Source organism: Oncorhynchus tshawytscha, linkage group LG25, assembly GCF_018296145.1.
Source record: "Oncorhynchus tshawytscha isolate Ot180627B linkage group LG25, Otsh_v2.0, whole genome shotgun sequence".
Classification (NCBI taxonomy): domain Eukaryota; kingdom Metazoa; phylum Chordata; class Actinopteri; order Salmoniformes; family Salmonidae; genus Oncorhynchus; species Oncorhynchus tshawytscha.
In genome coordinates this window covers 10,672,435-10,695,117 of record NC_056453.1, presented here as the reverse complement: position 1 = coordinate 10,695,117, position 22,683 = coordinate 10,672,435, and the positions used below count along the sequence as shown (strand labels likewise).

Genomic DNA, 22,683 nt, shown 5'->3' with positions numbered 1-22,683 from the left:
GAGTGGCCATCCTACAAAGATGGCTGTAAGAGGACAGCGCAGAATCTGTGGACAGATTAAATTAAAGTTGAGTTGTTTGGAAGGAACACGCAACACAATGTGTGGAGAAAATAAGCACAGAACATCAAAACCTCACCCCAACTGTGAAGTTTGGTGGAGGGAGCATCCTGGTTTGGGGCTGCTTTGCTGCCTCAGGGCCTGGATAGCTTACTGAATTCCCAAGTTTATCAAGACATTTTGCAGGAGAAAGTAAGGCTCTGACCAATTGAAGCTCAACAGAAGTTGGGTGAAGCAACAAGACAACTACCCAAAACACAGAAATAAATCAACAAAAGAATGGTTCAACAGAAGAAAATAGCCTTCTGGAGCGGCCCAGTCAGAGTCCTGATCTAAACCCGATTTAAAATGCTGTGGCATGAGAGCGGTTCACACCAGACATCCCAAGAATATTGCTGAACTGAAACAGTTTTGTAGAGTTGTCCAAAACTCCTCCTGACCATTGTTCAACTCTCATCGGCAACTACAGAAAATGTCTTTTTGAGGCTATTGCTGCCAAAGGAGGGTCAACAAGTTATAAATCCAAGGGTTCACATAATTTTCCCACCCTGCACTGTGAATGTTTACATAGTCTGTTCAATAAAGACATGACAACGTCTAATTGTTTATGTGTTATTAGTTTAAGCAGACTGTGTTTGTCTGTTGTTGTGACTTAGATGAAGACCAGATCAAATTTGATGACCAATTTATGCAGAAATCCAGGTAATTCCAAAGGGTTCACATACTTTTTCTTGCCATTGTATTTATACAGTTGAATTCAGAAGTTTACATATACTTAGGTTGGAGTCATTAAATCTCGTTTTTTAACCACTCCACAAATTTCTTGTTAACAAGCTATAGTTTTGGCAAGTCGGTTAGGACATTACTTGAGTCAATTGGAGGTGTACCTGTGGATGTATTTCAAGGCCTACCTTCAAACTCTGTTCCTCTTTGCTTGACATCATGGGAAAATCTAAATAAACAAGCCAAGACCTCAGAGAAGGAATTGTAGAACTCCACAAGTCTGTGTCATCCTTGGGAGCAATTCCCAAATGCCTGAAGGTACCATGTTCATCTGTACAAACAATAGCACGCAAGTATTAACACCATGGGACCACGCAGCCCTAGAAGACGCATACGGTCTCCTAGAGATTAACGTACTTTGGTGCGATAAGTGCAAATCAATCCCGGAACAGCAGCAAGGACCTTGTGAAGACGCTGGAGGTACAAAAGTAACAGGTACAAAAGTATCTATATCCACAGTAAAACGAGTCCTATATCGACATAACCTGAAAGGCTGCTCAGCAAGGAAGAAGCCACTGCTCCAAAACCATAAATAAATAAAAAACCACCATTAAAAAAAGGCAGACTACAGTTTGCAACTGCACATGGGGACAAAGATCGTACTTTTTGGAGAAATGTCCTCTGTTCTGTTTGGCCATAATGATCATCGTTATGTTTGGAGGAAAAAGGGGAAGCTTGCAAGCCGAAGAACACCATCCCAAACATGAAGCACAGGGGTGGCAGCATCATGTTGTGGGGGTGCTTTGCTGCAGGAGGGACTGGTGCACTTCACAAAATAGATGGCATCATGAGGAGGGAAAATGATGTGGATATATTGAAGCAACATCTCAAGACATCAGTCAGGAAGTTAAAGCTTGGAAGCAAATGGGCCTTCCAAATGGACAATGACCCCAAGCATACTTCCAAAGTTGTGGCAAAATGGCTTTAGGACAACAAAGTCTAGGTATTGGAGTGGCCATCAAAGCCCTGACCTCAATCCTATAGAAAATGTGTGGGCAGAACTGAAAAAGCCTACAAACCTGACTCAGTTACACCAGCTCTGTCAGGAGGAATGTGCCAAAATCCAACCAACATTTTTTTTTTTAACAAGGTAAGTCAGTTAAAAACACAATTCTTATTTTCAATGACGGCCTATGAACAGTGGGTTAACTGCCTGTTCAGGGGCAGAACGACAGATTTGTACCTTGTCAGCTCTGAGATTTGAACTTACAACCTTTTGGTTATTAGTCCAACGCTCTAACCACTAGGCTACCTGCCGCCCCAATTTTTGTGGGAAGCTTGTGGCAGGCTACCCGAAACGTTTGACCCAAGTTAAACAATTTAATGGCAATGCTACCAAATACTAATTGAGTGTATGTAAACTTCTGACCCACTGGGAATGTGATGAAAGAATAAGAGATGAAATAAATCATATTATTCTGACATTTCACATTCTTAAAATAAAGTGGTGATCCTAACTGACCTAAGACAGGGAATTTTTACTCGGATTAAAATGTCAGGAATTGTGAAAAACTTAGTTTAAATGTATTTGGCTAAGGTGTATGTACACTTCCGACTTCAACTGTGGGTGTGTAAGTATATATATATATATGCAGTGCCTTGCCCCCTTGAACTTTGCGACCTTTTGCCACATTTCAGGCTTCAAACATAAAGATATAAAACTGTATTTTTTTGTGAAGAATCAACAACAAGTGGGACACAATCATGAAGTGGAACGACATTTATTGGATATTTCAAACTTTTTTAACAAATCAAAAACTGAAATTGGACGTGCAAAATTATTCAGCCCCCTTAAGTTAATACTTTGTAGCGCCACCTTTTGCTGCGATTACAGCTGTAAGTCGCTTGGGGTATGTCTCTATCAGTTTTGAGAGACTGAAATTTTTTCCCATTCCTCCTTGCAAAACAGCTCGAGCTCAGTGAGGTTGGATGGAGAGCATTTGTGAACAGCAGTTTTCAGTTCTTTCCACAGATTCTCGATTGGATTCAGGTCTGGACTTTGACTTGGCCATTCTAACACCTGGATATGTTTATTTTTGAACCATTCCAGTGTAGATTTTGCTTTATGTTTTGGATCATTGTCTTGTTGGAAGACAAATCTCCGTCCCAGTCTCAGGTCTTTTGCAGACTCCATCAGGTTTTCTTCCAGAAAGGTCCTGTATTTGGCTCCATCCATCTTCCCATCAATTTTAACCATCTTCCCTGTCCCTGCTGAAGAAAAGCAGGCCCAAACCATGATGCTGCCACCACCATGTTTGACAGTGGGGATGGTGTGTTCAGGGTGATGAGCTGTGTTGCTTTTACGCCAAACATAACGTTTTGCATTGTTGCCAAAAAGTTCAATTTTGGTTTCATCTGACCAGAGCACCTTCTTCCACATGTTTGGTGTGTCTCCCAGGTGGCTTGTGGCAAACTTTAAACAACACTTTTTATGGATATCTTTAAGAAATGGCTTTCTTCTTGCCACTCTTCCATAAAGGCCAGATTTGTGCAATATACGACTGATTGTTGTCCTATGGACAGAGTCTCCCACCTCAGCTGTAGATCTCTGCAGTTCATCCAGAGTGATCATGGGCCTCTTGGCTGCATCTCTGATCAGTCTTCTCCTTGTATGAGCTGAAAGTTTAGAGGGACGGCCAGGTCTTGGTAGATTTGCAGTGGTCTGATACTCCTTCCATTTCAATATTATCGCTTGCACAGTGCTCCTTGGGATGTTTAAAGCTTGGGAAATCTTTTTGTATCCAAATCCGGCTTTAAACTTCTTCACAACAGTATCTCGGACCTGCCTGGTGTGTTCCTTGTTCTTCATGATGCTATCTGCGCTTTTAACGGACCTCTGAGACTATCACAGTGCAGGTGCATTTATACGGAGACTTGATTACACACAGGTGGATTGTATTTATCATCATTAGTCATTTAGGTCAACATTGGATCATTCAGAGATCCTCACTGAACTTCTGGAGAGTTTGCTGCACTGAAAGTAAAGGGGCTGAATAATTTTGCACGCCCAATTTTTCAGTTTTTGATTTGTTAAAGTTTGAAATATTCAATAAATGTCGTTCCACTTCATGATTGTGTCCCACTTGTTGTTGATTCTTCACAAAAAAATACAGTTTTATATCTTTGTTTGAAGCCTGAAATGTGGCAAAAGGTCGCAAAGTTCAAAGGGGGCCGAATACTTTCGCAAGGCACTGTATATATATCACAGCAACACCTCCCCATAAGCATTTCTGTCTCTTCTACAGATGTGTTACCCTTGTATTGCTACTGCTACTGCTATATCATCAAATTAGTTATCTAATTTATTTATTTTGAAATGCTAATATATGAATATCTGACGTTAGCAAGTTATTGATTTCAAGGAACCTTATTTCTAAAGCTACATATTAATGTGGGCTACTTTCAGCCCATCCCTGGGTAGCTTATTAGAGAGACATAATATGGAAAAGAGCAAACAAAGCTAGATAAAAAAAAACAGTACATTCAGCAGTCCATTAATTGTTGTTTCTCAGAGATCATTTCCCTCACTTTGTCCTCAGACTCCGTCCAGGTCTCATGTGGAGATTCTGCAATTCTGTCCACTACCATGTTGTTTCGCCTTGATTGTCCCTCGATTCCGATTTATCCGTCATTGTTATCATGGATTCACACACAGAATTTATGTCCACTCTCAATGACTTACAGATTTGTCATCTTTCCATTCTCCTGTTTCAACTCATCGAGCTGACCTTGGGAGAACTGCAAACTCTTCTTCAGGTCCCCTCTGGTGAGGTCGTCCATTATTTTAGTAGTTGGATCCACCAGTATTTGGACAACACACTTGAAGCTATTTTCTTGTCGTAACAACTGCTTGTAGAACTCTTTTTCTTCGTTTAAAAGATCCTTCACGTGTGATTCAGAGACACTACTGTCCTCAACGGTACTCCTGCCGTCTTTGGTCTTTGTCATGGTAGGTAGCAACATAGGTTACGCTGTTACTCCTTGCAGTTCCAGACAGGGCAGGTCACAGGGAAGATTGAAAACAACTAAGAAGCAGGGATCTTGACAGCCACAAAGCCGAGACAAACAGCTGTCCCATCCACAATGGCTAACTGCATCATGGGGTTGCGTTCAAGCCCTCAAGAAAACCCTGCTAGCTTGATAGGCAGCTAGCTAACTGCTACTCCAAATAGCTCCTCAGACCCAGCCTTGGTCAGCAGGATCACTGGAGACTAGCCTGGCCCAGAAACTGATGCCAACTGCGTTGTGGGATCCAAACTAAAAAGTTAGCTAGCTACTAAGAAACTTTCCAATAACACTTTCAAAACAACAAACCGCGCTCTCCCTCATTCAACAGGAATTGACATGTGTGCCAGTTTACTCTGAAGGGTTAAACAACAGGTCTTGGACCAGGCTAGAGACAGTGATGGAAGGAACATAATGCATTTATTGTCATCTACCTATCAGAACACTGCATGCTGTGACATGGGCCTGGATGAGGACACATCTTCAAGCTGCCTGACTGAAAACTTTGGCCTTCAGTGGTACCGGAACCAAAAGCCTTACCTGGGAGTACAGCAACAGTCTCTCTCGCTGTCTCACAGCCATTCTGTCAACATGTATTGTATGTAACCACTTCAATTCATACCAACAGCTACAGACACAAGCATAGACTTATTTTCACTTTGTCCCATTCTTCAATCTTGTCTGAGATATACAGCATACTTTAGTTGAAACACCTGTGTTATGTCTAATATGCATTAATACAAATCTATATACCATTCACTTTAGACATTTTGAATCGTAAGCTCCAAGTGTTGTTTGTTACCACAGGAAGTAGGAAAAGTTAATGACAAACATTCTATGGAAAAGTATTTGTATTATAATGTAACAAAATGTATGAGTTTATACAAAACTTTATTGCATTTGGTCATCCCCAAAAATGTGGCCTTTGAAAGCCTTGATAGTTGCATCCTTCACATAGCTGACAACAGGGTGGCAGGTCTTTTGATGTGCTGCTCTAGAGTTCCATAGCCCAGCAGACTCACCTGGGGATAGGGGGATGGACACATGTTAGTTTTGATAAATGTCTGGGAGACAGGGAGGAGAGAGCATGAGTTTTGGCGTGAGTACAAAAAATCCAATCCAACCAGTGGCTTTGGATAATATGCTATGTCATCACACAGGCAGACTGCCACAGCGAAGGAGGATTACATAGCGCAACATGTATACTATTATGAGTTTAGTTTAGCTTCTCTGTGCTCTGGAGAGGTTGTTGGTCAGAAGGCCTTAGACCATTCTGTCTCTGTAGCACCTGGAGAGAGCTCAATAGAGGTAGTGAGTGCTAGAAAGAGAGAGCCCTCACCCCTGATCTCCCATTGGCCCAGAGTCTCCTGCTCAGGCTCCAAGAAATCAGATGATAAACCTTCAGAGATTAACAACAGAAAATGGTACCTTTTTTCACAATACATTTGTCACTTTGCTCAGGGGCGCAACTTTCACTGGGGACGGGGGGGACATTCTGAAATTGAATTTTTGTGCCCTCCAGTTTTATCAATGGAATGTGATACAAAACAAGGCAACGGTGTGCTTGAGGACCATGACTCCTCCGAGCGGTCGTATAGGCTGCTTCGAGTGTTAATCTGACTGGATTAAAAAATGGATGTCTCCCCACATCTAAAACCAAAGTTGCGCCCCTGACTTTGCCTATTTCACATGAATAAATGAGCATATCTGATTAAAAGCATGCATGCCATTTTGTGATAACAGCTATGACAAATTACATGGCATAGATGTGAATTTATAGCTAGCTAAAATATTATTTATATTATGGCACAATGTCTCATCTCACTAACAATTACTATGGGGAACAGCAAATTCAATTATTGTGGATCATCCGTATTGTGGCTAGCTTCACATAGGTGATTTATTCCATCATGACAACATGCTCCTCATTTGACTCACTGTAGTTAGCTAGCTGCTAGCTTATGAATTAAGTATTGCTTAATAAGTGATATAGTTAATGTGAGCTAGCCATCCATGCTTTGCTTTTGACATGCCACGATCCTGCTTGCTTTATATCTGACAAATATGTTATCTACCATAGCTAGATAATGGTTTATGATACTTACAGTTAGTTCGCTAGCTAGCTAGCTATCTAAGTGTAAAACTGAGAGTCAGGCTGTAAAACCCAGCTAACGTTAGCTAACCAAGTCGAATTAAACAGTTATAGCCAAGCTAGCTTGATACTAGCTTATGGTAACGTTATCTTACCATGCTTTTCTGGCCAAACTTGACATTCCTCTCGCCCATCCCGGTCGATTCCTTCTTGCCTACTCCCGTCTCTTGGTCTTCCTCTAGGTTCAAACCTATATGGCTGTAGTCCTTTGCCTTACTGTCAAAAGCGACCCACTCCTAACACAGCAACCTGGTGCAGGCAGGTAGTCAATGGCTCAGTGTTCCAAAACTGTTCACCTGTTTCGACGTCAAGCAAGGGCAATGTTCCATTTGTTCTTTTTGAGTGTTTTTATGGTGTGTGTGCGGAACAGCAGCATATAATATATTTCCAACACCCCCAAAAAGTGACAAATATAATAGATCAACATGCAGTGGTATTGATCAACCAATCAATATCACCCATATACGTTTGCTTGACACCCCCTCATTGTCATACTGGAGGAATAAATATAAAAGTAAATGCAGAAATAATATGAATTAATCAAATGAAAGAAAGTGGGATTCATTATTTAAATGATGTATCTATGTATGTGTGCAATTATTAATCAATGTATTTGTTTTATGTGTGTTTATTTAGCTATTTATATGTGATTTCTATTTATTCATGTATCTTTGTGTTTTATTCTCATTAAGGCAGCTTTGGTGCTCCATAGTAAAGGGACCTTTGCTCCCTTAAAAATACATGTTTAGATTTTCCTTTTGTATTTCGTGATTTTGGTCGTCCTTTGGTGGAGTTTCCCACCTGGCACAGAAGTCAATTCAACATCTAGTTTTGATTTACATTTGGTTGAGTTGTCAACTAACATGAATTCAATGTGAAGTCAACCCAAAACGTCACCCTGTCATTGGATTTAGGTTAAGACTTGGGTGAAAGAAATATACGTATTTTTTGGGTTCAAATTATGTAGACACAACGTTGATTCAACCAGTTTTTGCCATGTGGGTGGTTTGTCTTCATGCGTTCTTGTTGATTGTAGGCCTAAGTATGTCCTTCGATGTAGGCCTATGCCTTTTCATTTCAATGCATGTGTATGATTTGTATGGCATAGTTTGCATTTGCGGTCAGCTGTTTTATGCACTGGTTACTTCCACATTGATGTCGGCATTTGAAGTCGGGCTTGTGAATTGATAGCGTTTATTATGCATATATTTCATGTTGCACTGTACAGGTACGCGCCATTCCACAAGTAAATCAGTCAATTTATGATGAGGTTGAGCAGTGACTGGGCTCATTTTTTAATTTATTTTTCTCCGAGTATAATTTTGGAGTTTTGCCATACCCTAAATTTAGCTGAACTGACGCCACTGGTTTAACCACTAATTTCCTTGTCTGTCAGAATGACAGTGTGGGTTCGAGTGACAGACAATGGCATACATTATGGAAGGTTTTCAGGAAAGTATATGAATGTTTTTTTTTGTTTTGTTTTCACAAGGTCTGCATGTCTCAATACATTTGGCAGTTTCCCCTATACCCTACAGCTCTACAAGGTCCCATAGTCCAGCAATGCTCCTCAGTAGGCGCTGGCTGCCAATGCTTTAGCACTGGCTATAAGGTGTGTCTCACAAACGCAATTCACATTATTTCCTGTTTCCACAACTACTGACTTTAAAGTGCACTAGAAATAATGACATTGCATAAAATAGAGACATTCATTAGATAGGGACTCCGATTTAACCAATAATTGTATTTTGACATTCCAGAACAATGTCAAAAGGCAATTATTGGTTGAATCGCAGATAGGGATAGCACTGACTGACAAGCTGTCACAACAACAATAAAATAAAACAGTATAGGCTATTTAAGGTTAACTGGCAGGTGGATTCTACACTAGGCTATGACACGCGCATCGCACACATGCATGATTAGGGACCATAAACGATTTGGCGCTTCTATTTTATCAACCGTTCGTTTCCTACCTGCATTGCCGCAGTCTGCACATACATCGTTTCCAGGTCTGGCCAGGACATCTTGCAAGAGCCGTTTATTCCTCTCCGACTCCATCGCCGTTTGATCTCCACCCAATCCGAAAGACTTCAATACAAAGCACGTTCACTGGGATAAAGCAAAAATGCAAATTGTGACCTTGTAGACTACTCGAAATACTGAACAAAAAATGCTCCTGGTTTTGAACAAAAAAAGCTAATGAAATCCGCTTGGATGAGATGATTTGAAGGTTTGACAAGTCTCTATCTTGTAAACTACAGCTCTATTACGAAGTCTTGCTGACTGCATTATCTGAAGTCTGTGTCATCCCCTCATTCTCCTCCAACTCATGTGTCTGCAGTCGCAGTGAGACCTCCAGTGGTATGATGATCATTGCTTGTTTTTTTACTACCTGTGTAGCCTAATTCTTTCTTTCTGACACTGACAGCCAACATATTGTGAAAGTTTTTCTAAGGACTATTTTATTTTGTACAAAATGTGCACTGTCCATACATTTCACTGGCAAATATTATGTATTTGTAGTTGCCTTTACTTCCACTTTCTTCTGTCCCTTTAAAAGTTAGTAGATTGTCGAAAACATCGATTGGAATACTAGAAGGTATTTAACACTCTTATTATGGGCTAAAGGGCAGCCATTTTGGTCAGGGAGGTGGTCAACCATGGTTTGCCAGTGCTGTGATAAGAAATTGGGTGCGTTCGTAAATCACTCTGGCTATCTCCTCCGATTTCAGAGAACTTTCATCTGAGTGTGCCAGAGTGAAGAATAACTGATGAATTTAGGAATGGTCAACACCAGTTGAATATTGCCGGTGCAAGTAAACGTCTGAAAAAAATGCGAAATTAAATTGTTACCAGCAACACAGTTCCAGTCACCAACTCTCTGGATAACATGAAAACAGCATAACCAACTCTGCTAGGTTAAGTAAAATGGTCAGTGAGGTATTCTCTCATTTGTATCTGGAAGTAGTTAGAAAGATAGCCCAGTTAGCTTGGGTGCTTGACTGCCGTTGGTCAGAACGCTTGGATCAACCCTACTCCTCAGCCAGAGTGTCCAGTGTGTGCTCTGAAAGCCTTTACTGCCATTCATTCCAATTAGACTTGTTTGGGGTGCGTTTGTAAATTCACTCTGGCCATCTGCTCCGTTTTCAGAGCACTCTCGTCAAGTGTGCCAGAGCACAGAATATCTGAAGAATTTACGAACGTTCAACACCCGTGTTGATAACATAATAAAAACATAATTAAATTATTGCCAGAAGCAGTTACAGTCACCAACGATCTGGATAACAAACTGCCTAACCAGCTCTGCAAGGGCGAGTAAAATGGTCAGAGTGAGGTGTTCTCTCATTTGTGCCTGGAAGTAGCTAGCAAGCTAGCCAAGGTTAGCCAGTTTGCTTGGGTGCTTGACTGACATTGTGAGGTCAGAACTTGGATCAACCATACTCCTCAGTCAGAGCATCCAGTGTGTGCTCTGAGAGTGAAACTTGCTGAATTTACAAATGGCCAATGTGAAAATGCACTGATTTTACAAATGCCCAGAGCACACTTTGAACACTCAATATTAAATTTACGAACACACCTGACCAATATGGCTGGAATTTCCCTCCATTCTGGAACTTTGAAGGTTTATGACTTAGCCCCTCAAGTAATTGAGTAGGATCTCCATGGTCGAAAATCGATGTTATCTATGGGTTGATTATTCACGTCTAGCTCAGAACGTTTGTCCACGTCATAACTGTGCTGCGCTATTGCTTGAAATAATCGCGAAGGTCTTGTGTTTTTATTTTTGATACGTCTCTTACAAAAAGCAATCATGTCGACCGCAATGAACTTTAGCAGTAAGTCTTTTCGGCCCCGTGCTCCAGACAAAGGATCCTTCCCTCTGGATCATTTCGGTAAGAAAAATAAACCTCTCCTTGTTGAGTAACCGACTCGTTAGTTCCAGCAATAGCTGTGACGTGCAAAGCTCCTGTAGTTTCCAGCTGTATTGGAAAGAGATGTTTGACCTCCGATGTATGCGATCTGTGAAATGACAGGCATACGGGAATGAATGACAGTTAAACTGCTTTAGCTTTCCCCTGTAGTTGTTTAGTGATTGAAAGGCAATGCACCATTGCATCTGCTGTTTTTCATTGCAGGAGAGTGTAAAGCATTCAAAGAGAAATTCATGAAGTGCTTGAAAGACAACAGCTATGATAACTCCATGTGTCGAGTACAGTCCAAAGACTACCTTGAATGCCGGATGGATAAGTGAGTATTGACTGTTCTTTTAGCTGCTACTTCTTTCCTGTTGAGAATGAGATGACTAGGTATACACACACCATTGACTAGAACTTGACTTCTCTGATCACCAATGTGAAACTATTCTCTGCTATTTAAGTCAGCTGATGGCCAAGGAACCTCTGGAGAAGCTAGGGTTCAAAGACCTGATGGACAAACACAGCCAGGAGAACAAGGAGGCTAAACCCTAAACTTTCCTTCCTACACAGATGGATGCTGTCATGCTTGAGTGATATTAGACACGACGATAGCTTCTCTCGTCCACGTCTTGTATATAAAATTACAATGTAATATATTGGGGGCAGTGTTTCAAGCGTTGTGTGTGTGTATATAAATATTTTTTGGTAAATGAACCATGCTTTGTTTTGCATTTGGAATCTTGACAAATGATTTGAGGTGGCTTCTCCGTTCTCAAAGTGGTATGTTTCAAACTTGTGTGTCCACACGGTATACAAAAGATTGTCCCCCAGTTTAGCTAGCCTACGCATTATGAATAAGTATGCATTATGAGTAAGGAAACATTTTGAATACATGCTTTACTACGTTTCATCAAAGGGCCTTACAAACCACTCAAGGTACTATGGAATGTTGTAGTATGGTGGTGTGAATGAGTCTGACGGAAACCCAGTCATAAATTGTTTCCGAGACTCATTCGTTTTATTGTCAAGACAAATAAAAATCAGGCAGCACATGTCAAGCTGGACTCAAACTAAAAAAGTTTTAATAGTTGCATATGAAAACAAAAAACACTCAATGTATAAAACTATAAAAGTTCCACAAAAATTAGAATTCTGTCAACCACCATTTAGCTCTTTAGGACAAATCACAATGGCTTGGGGGGGGGTCATTTCACTCCTCTTGACAGTGCTAGCTTGCCTCAGATTGATCCTAGCAACTATTATTATGCTTACAGACCAATAAAAATATACTATGGTGAGAGAAAGGCTGTCTCAATAGTCATGTTTTTTCTTGTGAGGTCAGTGATCAGAGGGAAGGACACACGGATAGGAAGCTGGGTAGAACTTTCGATGCAAAATTTTCCTATGAAGAAATGGAAAATGAGGGAGGAGGGGAGCTGTGAGGTCAGGGGTTCCAGGCAGCTCTACCTGGAGGAGTTCGAGCTGGCGCGTGAGCTGTGGCGTCTGCAACCGGGGGAGCGCAAGCGAGTTCTGCGGCGAACCGGAGATTGTATCCGTGGTGACCGAGACCTTAAGAGGCACAGAGGGGGATGTAAACAAAAGGTCAGGAGACATTTGCCAGGGGCATGACAAATGGTCTTTATCTTCACACTTGAGGGGATACATGGTCAACTGCCATTCATTCTGTAATCAGGGATGCACAAGAGAAAAAAAAATCTATTAAAAATATCAATCTAATTACAGGATACAGATGTAAGACTCTGGATTTTCTTACAATAGTAAATAGGGGGAAAAAAATAACCCCCCAAAATTTGTACAAACAAATCAGAATATATTTTAGATCCTTCAAAGTAGCCACCCTTTGCCTTGATGACAGCTTTGCACAGTCTTTGGATTCTCTTAACCAGCTTCATGAGGTAGTCACCTGGAATTTATTTCAATTAACAGGTGGGCCTTGTTAAAAGTTAATCAGTTGTGACAAGGTAGGGATGGTATACAGAATATAGCCCTACTTGGTAAAAGACCCAAGACCATATTATGGCAAGAACAGCTCAAATAAGCAAAGAGAAATGACAGTCCATCATTACTTTAAGACATGAAGGTCAGTCAATGTGGAAAATTTCAAGAACTTTGTAAGTTTCTTCAAGTGCAGTCGCAAAAACCATCAAGCGCTATGATGAAACTGGCTCTCATGAGGACCACCACAGGAAAGGAAGACCCAGAGTTACCTCTGCTGCACAGAATAAGTTCATTAGAGTTACCAGCCTCAGAAATTGCAGGCCAAATAAATGCTTCAGAGTTCAAGTAACAAACACATCTCAACAACTGTTCAGAGGAGACTACGTGAATCAGGCCTTCATGGTAGAATTGCTGCAAAGAAACCACTACTAATGGATACCAATAAGAAGAGACCAAGAAACACAAGCAATGGACATTGGACCGGTGGAAATCTGTCCTTTGGTTTTCTGAGTTTTTGGTTCCAAACTCCGTGTAATTGTGAGACGCAGAGTAAGTGAACGGATGATCTCTGCATGTGTAGTTCCTACCATGAAGCATGGAAGAGGTGCTTTGCTGGTGACACGGTCTGATTTATTTAGAATTGTGCAGCGATACGCCATCCTATCTGGTTTGCACATAGTGGGACTATAATTTGTTTTTCAACAGGACATTGACCCAACACACCTCCAGGCTATGTAAGGGCTATTTGACCAAGAAGGAGAGTGATGAGTGCTGCATCAGATGACCTGGCCTCCACAATCACTCGACCTCAACCCAATTGAGATGGTTAGGGATGAGTTGGACCGCAGAGTGAAGGAAAAGCAGCTAACAAGTGCTCAGCAAATGTGGGAACTCCTTCAAGACTGTTGGAAAAGCATTCCAGTTGAAGCTGTTTGAGAGAATGCCAAGAGTGTGCAAAGCTGTCATCAAGGCAAAGGGTGGCTACTTTGAAGGATCTAAAATATATTCTGATTTGTTTAACCATTTTTTTTTTGGTTACTACATGTTTCCATATGTGTTATTTCATAGTTTTAACATCTTCACTATTATTCTACAATGTAGAAATGAGTAAAAATAAATAAAAACCCTTTAATGAGTAGGTGTGTCAACTTTTGACTGGTACTGTATGTAATTACAGAAATGTACTGCGAAACCTCATTAGTGACTGACAGAACTCCACACACGCAAAGACATTAACACTATTGGAGACTGACCTTCTCCTTATGCGGGATGGGGTGCGTCACCACAGTTTACTTCGATTGTGGAGGCATCCTGTGAGGGGGCGGGGGCTATGATCTCCTGTCCATCAATTTGACCTGCACAGGTGAAAAATAACAGTATGGAGGAAACCAGATTGTTTTTGATGATGTTCTAATAGTTTGAGTAAAGTAAAAACTCTGAGGATAGGTTATGGACAGAGAGTCCAACAGAGTAGTATTACAATGCATTCAAACTATAGATGCTAACTGCATGTAGACTCAGAACCATTGGTCTCCACCAACCTCCATCCATGTGTTTGAGACCCTTCTCGGCCTCAACGACCGTCTCAAACTCCATGTAGGTGTAACCTTTCGACAGGTGTAGGTGGAGCCTGTCCACAGGCATGTCAATCATTTTGATCTTGCCATATGTGCCGAAGATCTCCTGGATGTGTCCCTGAAAAGAGAAGAGACTTTAGTCAAAACCCAACCTCTAGAGATATTGCTCCCTACTCCCAGAAACCTCCAATGCCTTCAACACACAGTCTGCAGCTTGACACTAAAAATGCATTCAAATAGGCTATATTGAATACCATTGATGTGCACATACACTTGGAGACTGAGCAGTCATCTTTACTCACCTTGATTACGTTTCTGGTGAGGCCGCCCAGGTACACCTTGGTGGGTCAGGGGCTGGGGCTCCTCCTACGCCTCTCCTTGGATCTACAGGACAAATGGAAGAGCTCTTACTCTTTATTCCTCCACTCCCCAAAAAAGGTCACACTTCCAAGCTCAACGATCCCTCTCCTTCAGTCTTTGGATTCGTTTTTCCCGGAGTGTACACCGACCCCTGGTCCTGCAGAGGTATGGAGTTTGCAGGGTTTTTTGACAGCCCAGCACTAACATACTGAATTCAACTAATGATGTTCTTGAATGTTAAACCATTAGGTGAATTGAAAGTATTTTGCCTGCACGGACTTTAACTAAGGGCTAGACCACTGCATTACGGGTCACACATACTTGGACTGTGAGCATTGGTGGTTGTTGTTGTGGCGGCGAATGAGGTTGGGTGACCCTGAGGAGCTGGAGGATCGTGAGCTGGAAGACCTGGAGCGGCTCGAGGCAGAGGAGGAACTGGAGCCGCTGGAAGAACTGGAGAGTTACGTTCTGACAGGGAGAGGGCCTTACTGTGGGGACAGATCAGAAAGCAGTGACTGCTGAGATCTGATTCAGCAGAGGTGCGTTGTGGCTGAGAGATGGGAAAGGAGCGGTCACTCAAATTGTGTCTAACCTGCTGCTCCCAGTGGAGCTACGTCCTTTGCGTCCCTTCTCCTTCTCCCTGCCCCGGTCAGCCTCTTCCTTTGTGGGACCCTATTTCTCCCTTCACTCGCTCTTTGGCCTCGTCTTTCATATGCTCCTTTCTCTGGACTGGAGAAAGCGCCCTGTAGATTGATAGTAGAATAATGATTTGTCACTAACACCAACCAGGCTTACATCCAACCTTTTTATGTGAGTGAAGTACATTGGATAAAAAATGTCAAGACAGGCCTAATGGAAACAGATTTCAGTAAACTTTCCAAATGTCGACAAAACAAATTACGCTATACCAGTGGGCTCTTTTTGTGTTGGTAAATTGAATTATGTGAGAAATGTAGGTGGAAACGCTTTTATGCACAAATATTGATATAACCATCACATTGAAGTAAACTTGAAGTCACGAGATGACATGCTGTGTGGTCCTCCCACTACATCTAGTCAGAGAAAGCATGCAGTTTACTAGGCTTCAGATTACATAAATTATGATGAATTTCAGAGGATGGTGAAAGTGCAAGCTGATGCTCCTTTCCAATAAATATTGAGGGTCTTATTCTGCTGACATGATCATCGATGCTTGGCTGCAGTTTGACAAATACAAATGATCTGGTAACTGGTTGATAAGGTGAAACAGGTGAGTTACAAATGGGGTTGGAGCGAAAAATTACAGGTTAGCTCTCTCCAGGAACCGAGTTGGAGATCCCTGGCCTACATGATACGATTATTTGTCAACAGCAGCCAAGCAAAGATGAGCATGTCACCAGAACAAGATCCTCAATATTTATTGTCAAGGAGCATCAATAACAACCTACAGAGAGAAAGTTGGTTATGTAATTATTAGAATATCCATATTTTGTGAGGTGATTTGAACGAAATTCGTTCCCCCCCCAAACTACCCCCTGTGACAATTCTTCTTTCCTAAATAAATTGACCGTTATAACGGCGGACTGGATGTGTTTATTTTATGCCTGAAGATGTCCAGGCTACACTTATAACTCGATCTTGGCTCCCAAAATTTTAAACCATCTTTGGTATGGTGTCGCCATAATATTTGAATTGAGGAAGTGTGATCATAATCATTATTTTAGCGATCGTAGTAGAATAAATCCTAAATGCCTGCAGCTGTGAGCTAAACAGCACACTTGCCTCTAAAATGACTGACATTGTCAATTCGGACGGGAATTAAATTACAGATGTGGTTATTTGTGCTAATGCACATAATCTCCCCCGGCAGAAAAAAAACTAATGCCGTGGGAGGACCGCACAGCATGTCATCGAGATACAAGTTTACTTCGATATAAAAGTTATTACATCAATATTTGCGCATAAAAGCGTGTCCCCTACATTTGTCGCCAAATTAATTTTACCGACACAAAAAGATCCCACCCCGTCTAGCGTATTTTATTAAATCGACATTTGGAAAGTTTACCAAAAAATGTTAGCCAACTAATTTACACTAATTTGATGTCTTCATATCTCAAGACGTGTTTTTCAATGCTGACCTGCCCATACAGCTAGTTTTAGCTAGCTACATTCTATTTAGCTAATTCAACACAGATAGGTGAAATATACACGAGTCAAACTGTGTTCCCTATAACAACAACATAATATATATTCGTTAAATAAATGATTGAAGTAGCTTAAAAAGGCAACTTTACATCGTTCGTGGTGGTTGCAGATACAAGTCGCAGGGAGATGACGTTGCAAAATTGAGGGGACGTGGTATTTCACAAGACGCACAGCTCCCTCTGGTGTTGCTTATTGGAATAGGACATTATTTGGGTAGGTATGGATAATGTGTAACATCTTTTTAAATTTTTAAACAAAATGTGGGATTAGTAAAGATTATATATGTGTATGTCTATTTAAAATTGTAGCAACATTCTTTAAAAATGTGCTATGTCCTCTAAAAACAAATGTTTTCTTCTATTTCAATGTGATAAAGCTGTAAATAAATGTTTAATTCATCAACTGTAGCTAATACGATGTCTTTCATTTCTAAATACGAGTATGTTTTTTTTCTATCCCCGCAGAGTGAAAGTTTCGACAGTTCACATTGAAAGAACCAATTAATTAACAGTTGCTGTTTTCTTACCGGGTAAAATGTGTTGTAACCCAACACGGAAGTGACGGCTCGCATTCGCAGAAAGCGTTGTTTTGCTTCATCTTCAGCGAACTTTCAGCCAAGTAGACACCTCTTTCACACTCAAACTTCAAAATGTCTTCAGACTTTGAAGCCTACGAACAGGACTTTGGAACCCTGACAGCAGAAATAACAAACAAAATTGGAAGGATTCCCAAATTAGGTGGAAGTAAGTCACGTTAAGCTCTATTTACTGGTTTGACTATAGTAGCTAGCTAGCGTTCAAGCTGTCATCTCAGACAGGGTTTAGTTATAAATATCTTTGCTATAATGTCAACAAATGAATATTGCAGCTAGCTAGTTAGTTTCACATGACACGTATTTTACGCAAATGTCATTATATTCACTTTGTGTTAGTGAAATAAGGCCGTTACCTATCCAACTAGCTTGCTAACTATCCTAGTAACTGCCAATCCTAAAAGCAGGACAACCTATGGACATTGCACCAGGATTAAATCTCCCTTCAGGAACATATCTAAACTTTAACAACTACGTTGTTAAACAGCATCTGAATGGTCAGGACCTACAGTACCAGTCAAAAGTTTGGACACACCTACTCATTCCAGGTTTTTTCTTTATTTTTACTATTTTCTACATTTTAGAATAATAGTGAATACCCACTAACTATGAAATAACACATTTAGTAACCACAATAGTGTTAAACAAATCAAAATATATTTGAGATTATTCAAAGTAGCCACCCTTTGCCTTGACAGCTTTTCACACTCTTGGCATTCTCTCAACCAGCTTCATGATGTTGTCACCAGGAATGTTTTTCAATTAACAGGTGTGGTTGTTAATTTGTGGAATTTCTTTCCTGAATGCATTTGAGACAATCATTTAGGTTGTGACAAGGTGGTGTTGGTATACAGAAGATAGCCCTATTTGGTAAAATACAAAGTTCATATTAGGGCAACTACAGCTCAAATAAAGCAAAGAGAAACAAAAGTCCATCATTACTTTAAGACATGAAGGTCAGTCAATGTGGAACATTTCAAGAACTTTGAAAGTGCAGTTGCAAAAACCATCAGTGCTATGATGAAATTGGCTCTCATGAGGACCGCACAGGAAAGGAAGACCCTTTTTAGAGGATAAGGATAAGAGGATAAGTTCATTAGTTACCATCCTTAGAAATTTCAGCCCAAATAAATGCTTCAGAGTTCCAATCTCAACATCAGCTGTTCAGAGGAGACTGTGAGAATCAAGCCTTCATGGTTGAATTGCTGTGAAGAAACGACTACTAAAGGACACCAATAATAAGAGACTTGTTTGGGCCAAGAAACCCGAGCAATGGACATTTAGACCGGTGGAAATCTGTCCTTTGGTCTGAGTACAAAATTGAGATTTTTGGTTCCAACCGCCATGTTTTTTTGTGAGACGCAGAGTAAGTGAACAGATTATCTCTGTATGTGTAGTTCCCACCGTGAAGAATTTTGGGCTCCCGAGTGGCGCAGTAGTCTAGGACACTGCATCTCAGTGCAAGAGGTGTCACTGCAGTACCAAGTAGGCCATCATTGTAAATACAAATTTATTCTTAACTGACTTGCCTAGTTAAATAAACACATTTGAGGAGGTCTGATGGTGTGGGGGTGCATTGGTGGTGACACTGCCAGTGATTTATTTTGAATTCAAGGCACACTCAACCAGCATGGCTACCACCGCATTCTGCTACACCATCTGATACACCATCCCATCTGGTTTGCGCATAGGTCCACTATCATTTGTTTTTTGACAGGACAATGGCCCAACACACCTCCAGGCTGTGTAAGGGCTATTTGACCAAGAAGGGGTTTGATAGAGGGCTGCATCAGATGACCTGCTGCAGTTCTTTATTATGAGCCCAAATTGTGAATGCTCACTGTAGCTAAACAGATAAACATGATATAGGCCTGGCCTAGCTTAACTCTCCTTGTGCAATTGTCTTACTTCTGTTGCAGATAGCTGATTAGACTATTCTTCAGAGGATGACTAATTATTCCAAGGTCCATGTACACCTTGCTAGACTGCTTGTCCCTCTGCCAGTGATGGGCAACTTTCCTTACAAGAAAAGTGAGGGCGACTCAACTGAAGGGGAATGGGTCTAAGAAGAGGACATTTGGTATCAATGCTAGGGGTGGCACAATTACCGTATAACTGGGTAACCGATAGTTTGGATGAAGACCGCCATGAAAATAAAATAACTGTTGAAAAGTTTTCCCCAAAAAGTTGTATTTTATTTTTTGGGTGTGGTACAAACAGCTGACTGAAGACGGGACGGCCTGTCATTCATGCGGTTGAGTCCGTTTCTGCCCGAATGTGTACTCTCAACAATGTGATTAAAGTGGTTTGCTCCTTTGCTGAAACAAGCAAACGAGCCCCCCCTCCCCGGTCCCCCCAATGTAGCAGAAGCACACAGAATGGGCTTTGACATGTCTGTGGTTTTCCTGCAAAATGTGGCTACTTTGAAAATAATGCCACGTGTGAAAATTGATTGGTTGCAGAGTATTGGGATACTTCTAAATATCACCGCGGCCACCATGGCAACAAAAAAAACCTATTAATTTCACTAATCCCACTGATAAGGGAGGGGCGTGTGTGTGTTTGTTGAGAGAGCGTAGCTGAGTGAGTGAGAGGAGAGCAGTGGCAGAACTTGGGAAAGTCTTGACAAGCAATGGTGTAGTGGAGGTTCTTACATAGGGACACTCGAAGTCAATCTTAAATGAATCATTGTTTATTGTCATTGCGTTGGGAGAGATTCCAACCAACTCAATTCACCATAGTACACATGTCAATCAGGAGCTCTCCCTGGGCAGTCCCAGTAGTTGTCTTATATACAGCTATACACAGACTAGTTATATTTGAGTGATTTAGCATAATTGGTGAAATATTACTGTTTTGTTTCATTCATGTGACAGACCAATACCTCACGAGGCTTCTTCTCTCTAAGCTGAGACGTTGAAACTGAGATCTTTTGTTCGTTCTCAAAACAAGGTCTGGGCGTACTGCCAAATTGCAGCTACTGACAGTGAGGAATTGTACAGTCAGCCTCTTGCATGAACACAGAAATTGGTTTATAGAACAGCACATGAATAGAACACAGAAATTAGTTGGAAGAAAAGCACAAACATTAAAATTCCCTTAGAGGATAAACACCAACAGTTTTACCCACCTTTTGCAAAAAAAATGCATTGAAAGAATAACTTTTTCACTGTCACCAGCAATCGATCGGAGTTGTACAATGAACTAACAGAACTAGCTAGCTACATTCTTCTCTCTCATGTGGCAACTCCTCTCTTGCTGTGCTACATTTTTTCAGGCCTTGTGGATGGGTTTTAAGGGGTTATTGGACAGGAAATTTTAGAGTTATCTGGTAACCCTGTTATAGGTACACTCAATTTCTGCCAGTCCACCCATTATGCCGTCATTGACTTTAATGGGGACGCCCATTCTATTCATTCTATTTCAATGGCAGCACATGCAGTCAGCAGAGAAGTTTTTCTTTGCTAATCGAATGCTTATTACGATGACCGGGGTGAACATCCAAAGATCCATGACCATCCATGATCCATGATGCATGAGTAAAGATGGCGCTGCAGTGGATAGCAGCTATTTTTTTTAATTCTGATCTTTTGTACGTACGGTGCATTCGGAAACTATTCAGACCCCTTAACTTTTTGTTACATTAGTGTTATTCTGAAACATTTTCCCTTCATCAATCTACACGCCCCATAATGACAAAGCAAAAACGGGTTTTTAGACATTTTTGAAAATGTATTAAAAAATAACTGAAATATAAAATTCACATGTTTTCAGACCCTTTACTCAGTACTTTTGAAGCACCTTTGGCAGCGATTACAGCCTCAAGTCTTTTTGGATATGACGTTACAAGCTTGGTGCGCCTGTATTTGGGGAGTTTCTCCCATTATTCTCTGCAGATCCTCTCAAGCTCTATTAGGTTGGATGGGGAGCGTTGCTGCACAGATATTTTCAGGTCTCTCCAGATTTTTTATTTTACCTTTATTTAACTAGGCAAGTCAGTTAAGAACAAATTCTTATTTTCAATGACGGCCTAGGAACAGTGGGTTAACTGCCTGTTCAGGGGCAGAATGACAGATTTGTACCTTGTCAGCTTGGGGGTTTGAACTTGCAACCTTCCGGTTACTAGTCCAACGCTCTAACCACTAGGCTACCCTGCCGCCCCAGGGGCGTCGATTGGGTTCTAGACTGGGCTCTGGCTAGGCCTCTCAAGGACATTGAGACTTGTCCCGAAGCCACTCTTGCGTTGTCTTGGCTGTGTGCTTAGGGTTGTTGTCCTGTTGGAAGGTGAACCTTTGCCCCAGTCTGAGAACCTGCTCCAGAGCGCTCAGGACTTCATCAAAGATCTCTATGAACTTTGTGTCCGTCTGGCCACTCTACCATAAAGTCATAATTGGTGAAGTGCTGTAGAGATGGTTGTCTTTCTGGAAGGTTCTCCCGCCTCCACAGAGGAAATCTGGAGCTCTGTCAGGAGTTCTTGTTCACCTCCCTGACCAAGGCCCTTCTCCCCGATTGCTCAGTTTGACCAGGGGGCCAGATCTGTGCCTCAACACAATCTTGTCTCGGAGCTTTACGGACAATTTCTTTGACATAATTGCTCTGGAAGTTCTGCTTACTCCGGGCCTGACCCTAATCCCATGTACTCGGAGAGGAAGCGACGGTGCAAGAGAGGCAGCCGCGCTGGCATCCTGACAAGACTACGTTTGTGAGCAAATAAACTGCCTGTACCTCCTGTTCTGTTAGCGAACATAGTTCCTAATGAACAAACTGGACAAGCTCCGTTCCAGACTATCCTGTCAACGGGACCTGAAGAACTTTTATATTCTATGTTTCTAGGAGTCGTGGCGGAACAAGGACATGGATAATATACAGTGCCTTCCAAAAGTATTCACCCCCTTGGCATTTTTCCTATTTTGTTCCATTACAACCTGTAATTTAAATACATTTTATGTTATGGACATAAAGAAAATAATCCAAATTGGTGAAGAAAAAAAAAATTACTTTAAATAACTATGGAAAAGTGATGCGTGCATATGTATTCACTCCCTTTGCTATGAAGCCCCTAAATAAGATCTGGTGCAACAAATTACCTTCAGA

General features: G+C 41.3%; 3 protein-coding genes and 2 long non-coding RNA genes across 7 annotated transcripts in view; 2 read left to right on the top strand and 3 right to left on the bottom strand.

The window, feature by feature from the left end:
- LOC112224192 (arf-GAP with dual PH domain-containing protein 1) overlaps positions 1-9,471 on the bottom strand; it is a 40,460-nt gene extending 30,989 nt beyond the window's left edge. Inside the window, exon 1 of one of the 2 annotated variants that reach the window (XM_024387597.2) lies at positions 8,974-9,471. In XM_024387597.2, coding sequence (XP_024243365.1) covers positions 8,974-9,058 — 85 coding nt within the window. In that variant the 5' untranslated portion in view covers positions 9,059-9,471. The remainder of the gene's footprint in view (positions 1-8,973) is intronic. The other variant, XM_024387598.2, reaches the window with a different exon arrangement.
- Positions 5,247-7,550, bottom strand: LOC112224193. The gene is made up of 3 exons (XR_002949436.2): positions 7,093-7,550; positions 6,185-6,244; positions 5,247-5,867 (listed from the first exon to the last, which is right to left on the bottom strand). It is a non-coding gene; the product is annotated as an uncharacterized LOC112224193 (long non-coding RNA).
- Positions 9,472-10,710: 1,239 nt separating the features above from the next.
- LOC112224189 (cytochrome c oxidase assembly protein COX19) lies at positions 10,711-11,631 on the top strand. Its single transcript, XM_024387595.2, has 3 exons — positions 10,711-10,893; positions 11,137-11,248; positions 11,379-11,631. The coding sequence occupies exons 1-3, from the start codon at positions 10,812-10,814 to the stop codon at positions 11,467-11,469; spliced, it is 285 nt and encodes a 94-aa protein (XP_024243363.1). The 5' UTR covers positions 10,711-10,811; the 3' UTR covers positions 11,470-11,631.
- A 346-nt stretch (positions 11,632-11,977) lies between these two features.
- On the bottom strand, positions 11,978-17,142 carry LOC112224190. Of its 2 annotated transcripts, none has more exons than XR_002949435.2 (7): positions 17,087-17,142; positions 15,406-15,556; positions 15,135-15,301; positions 14,756-14,970; positions 14,418-14,571; positions 14,130-14,231; positions 11,978-12,486 (listed from the first exon to the last, which is right to left on the bottom strand). It is a non-coding gene; the product is annotated as an uncharacterized LOC112224190 (long non-coding RNA). The 2 variants fall into 2 exon arrangements; XR_002949434.2 differs by having other exon boundaries at positions 14,756-14,837.
- A 395-nt stretch (positions 17,143-17,537) lies between these two features.
- LOC112224188 (vesicle transport through interaction with t-SNAREs homolog 1A) overlaps positions 17,538-22,683 on the top strand; it is a gene marked incomplete at its 3' end in the record, with an annotated part of 61,407 nt that continues 56,261 nt past the window's right edge. Inside the window, 1 exon segment of the mRNA XM_024387592.2 lies at positions 17,538-17,740. Within this exon segment, the coding sequence (XP_024243360.2) occupies positions 17,647-17,740 (94 nt within the window).

Excerpts from the sequence above, each read along its gene's own strand:
- LOC112224189 (XM_024387595.2), top strand. The coding sequence starts at position 10,812 with ATGTCGACCGCAATGAACTTTAGCAGTAAGTCTTTTCGGCCCCGTGCT. Across the intron at positions 10,894-11,136 it reads CTTCCCTCTGGATCATTTCG|GAGAGTGTAAAGCATTCAAA; the intron begins GTAAGAAAAATA and ends TTTTCATTGCAG. Across the intron at positions 11,249-11,378 it reads CTTGAATGCCGGATGGATAA|TCAGCTGATGGCCAAGGAAC; the intron begins GTGAGTATTGAC and ends CTGCTATTTAAG.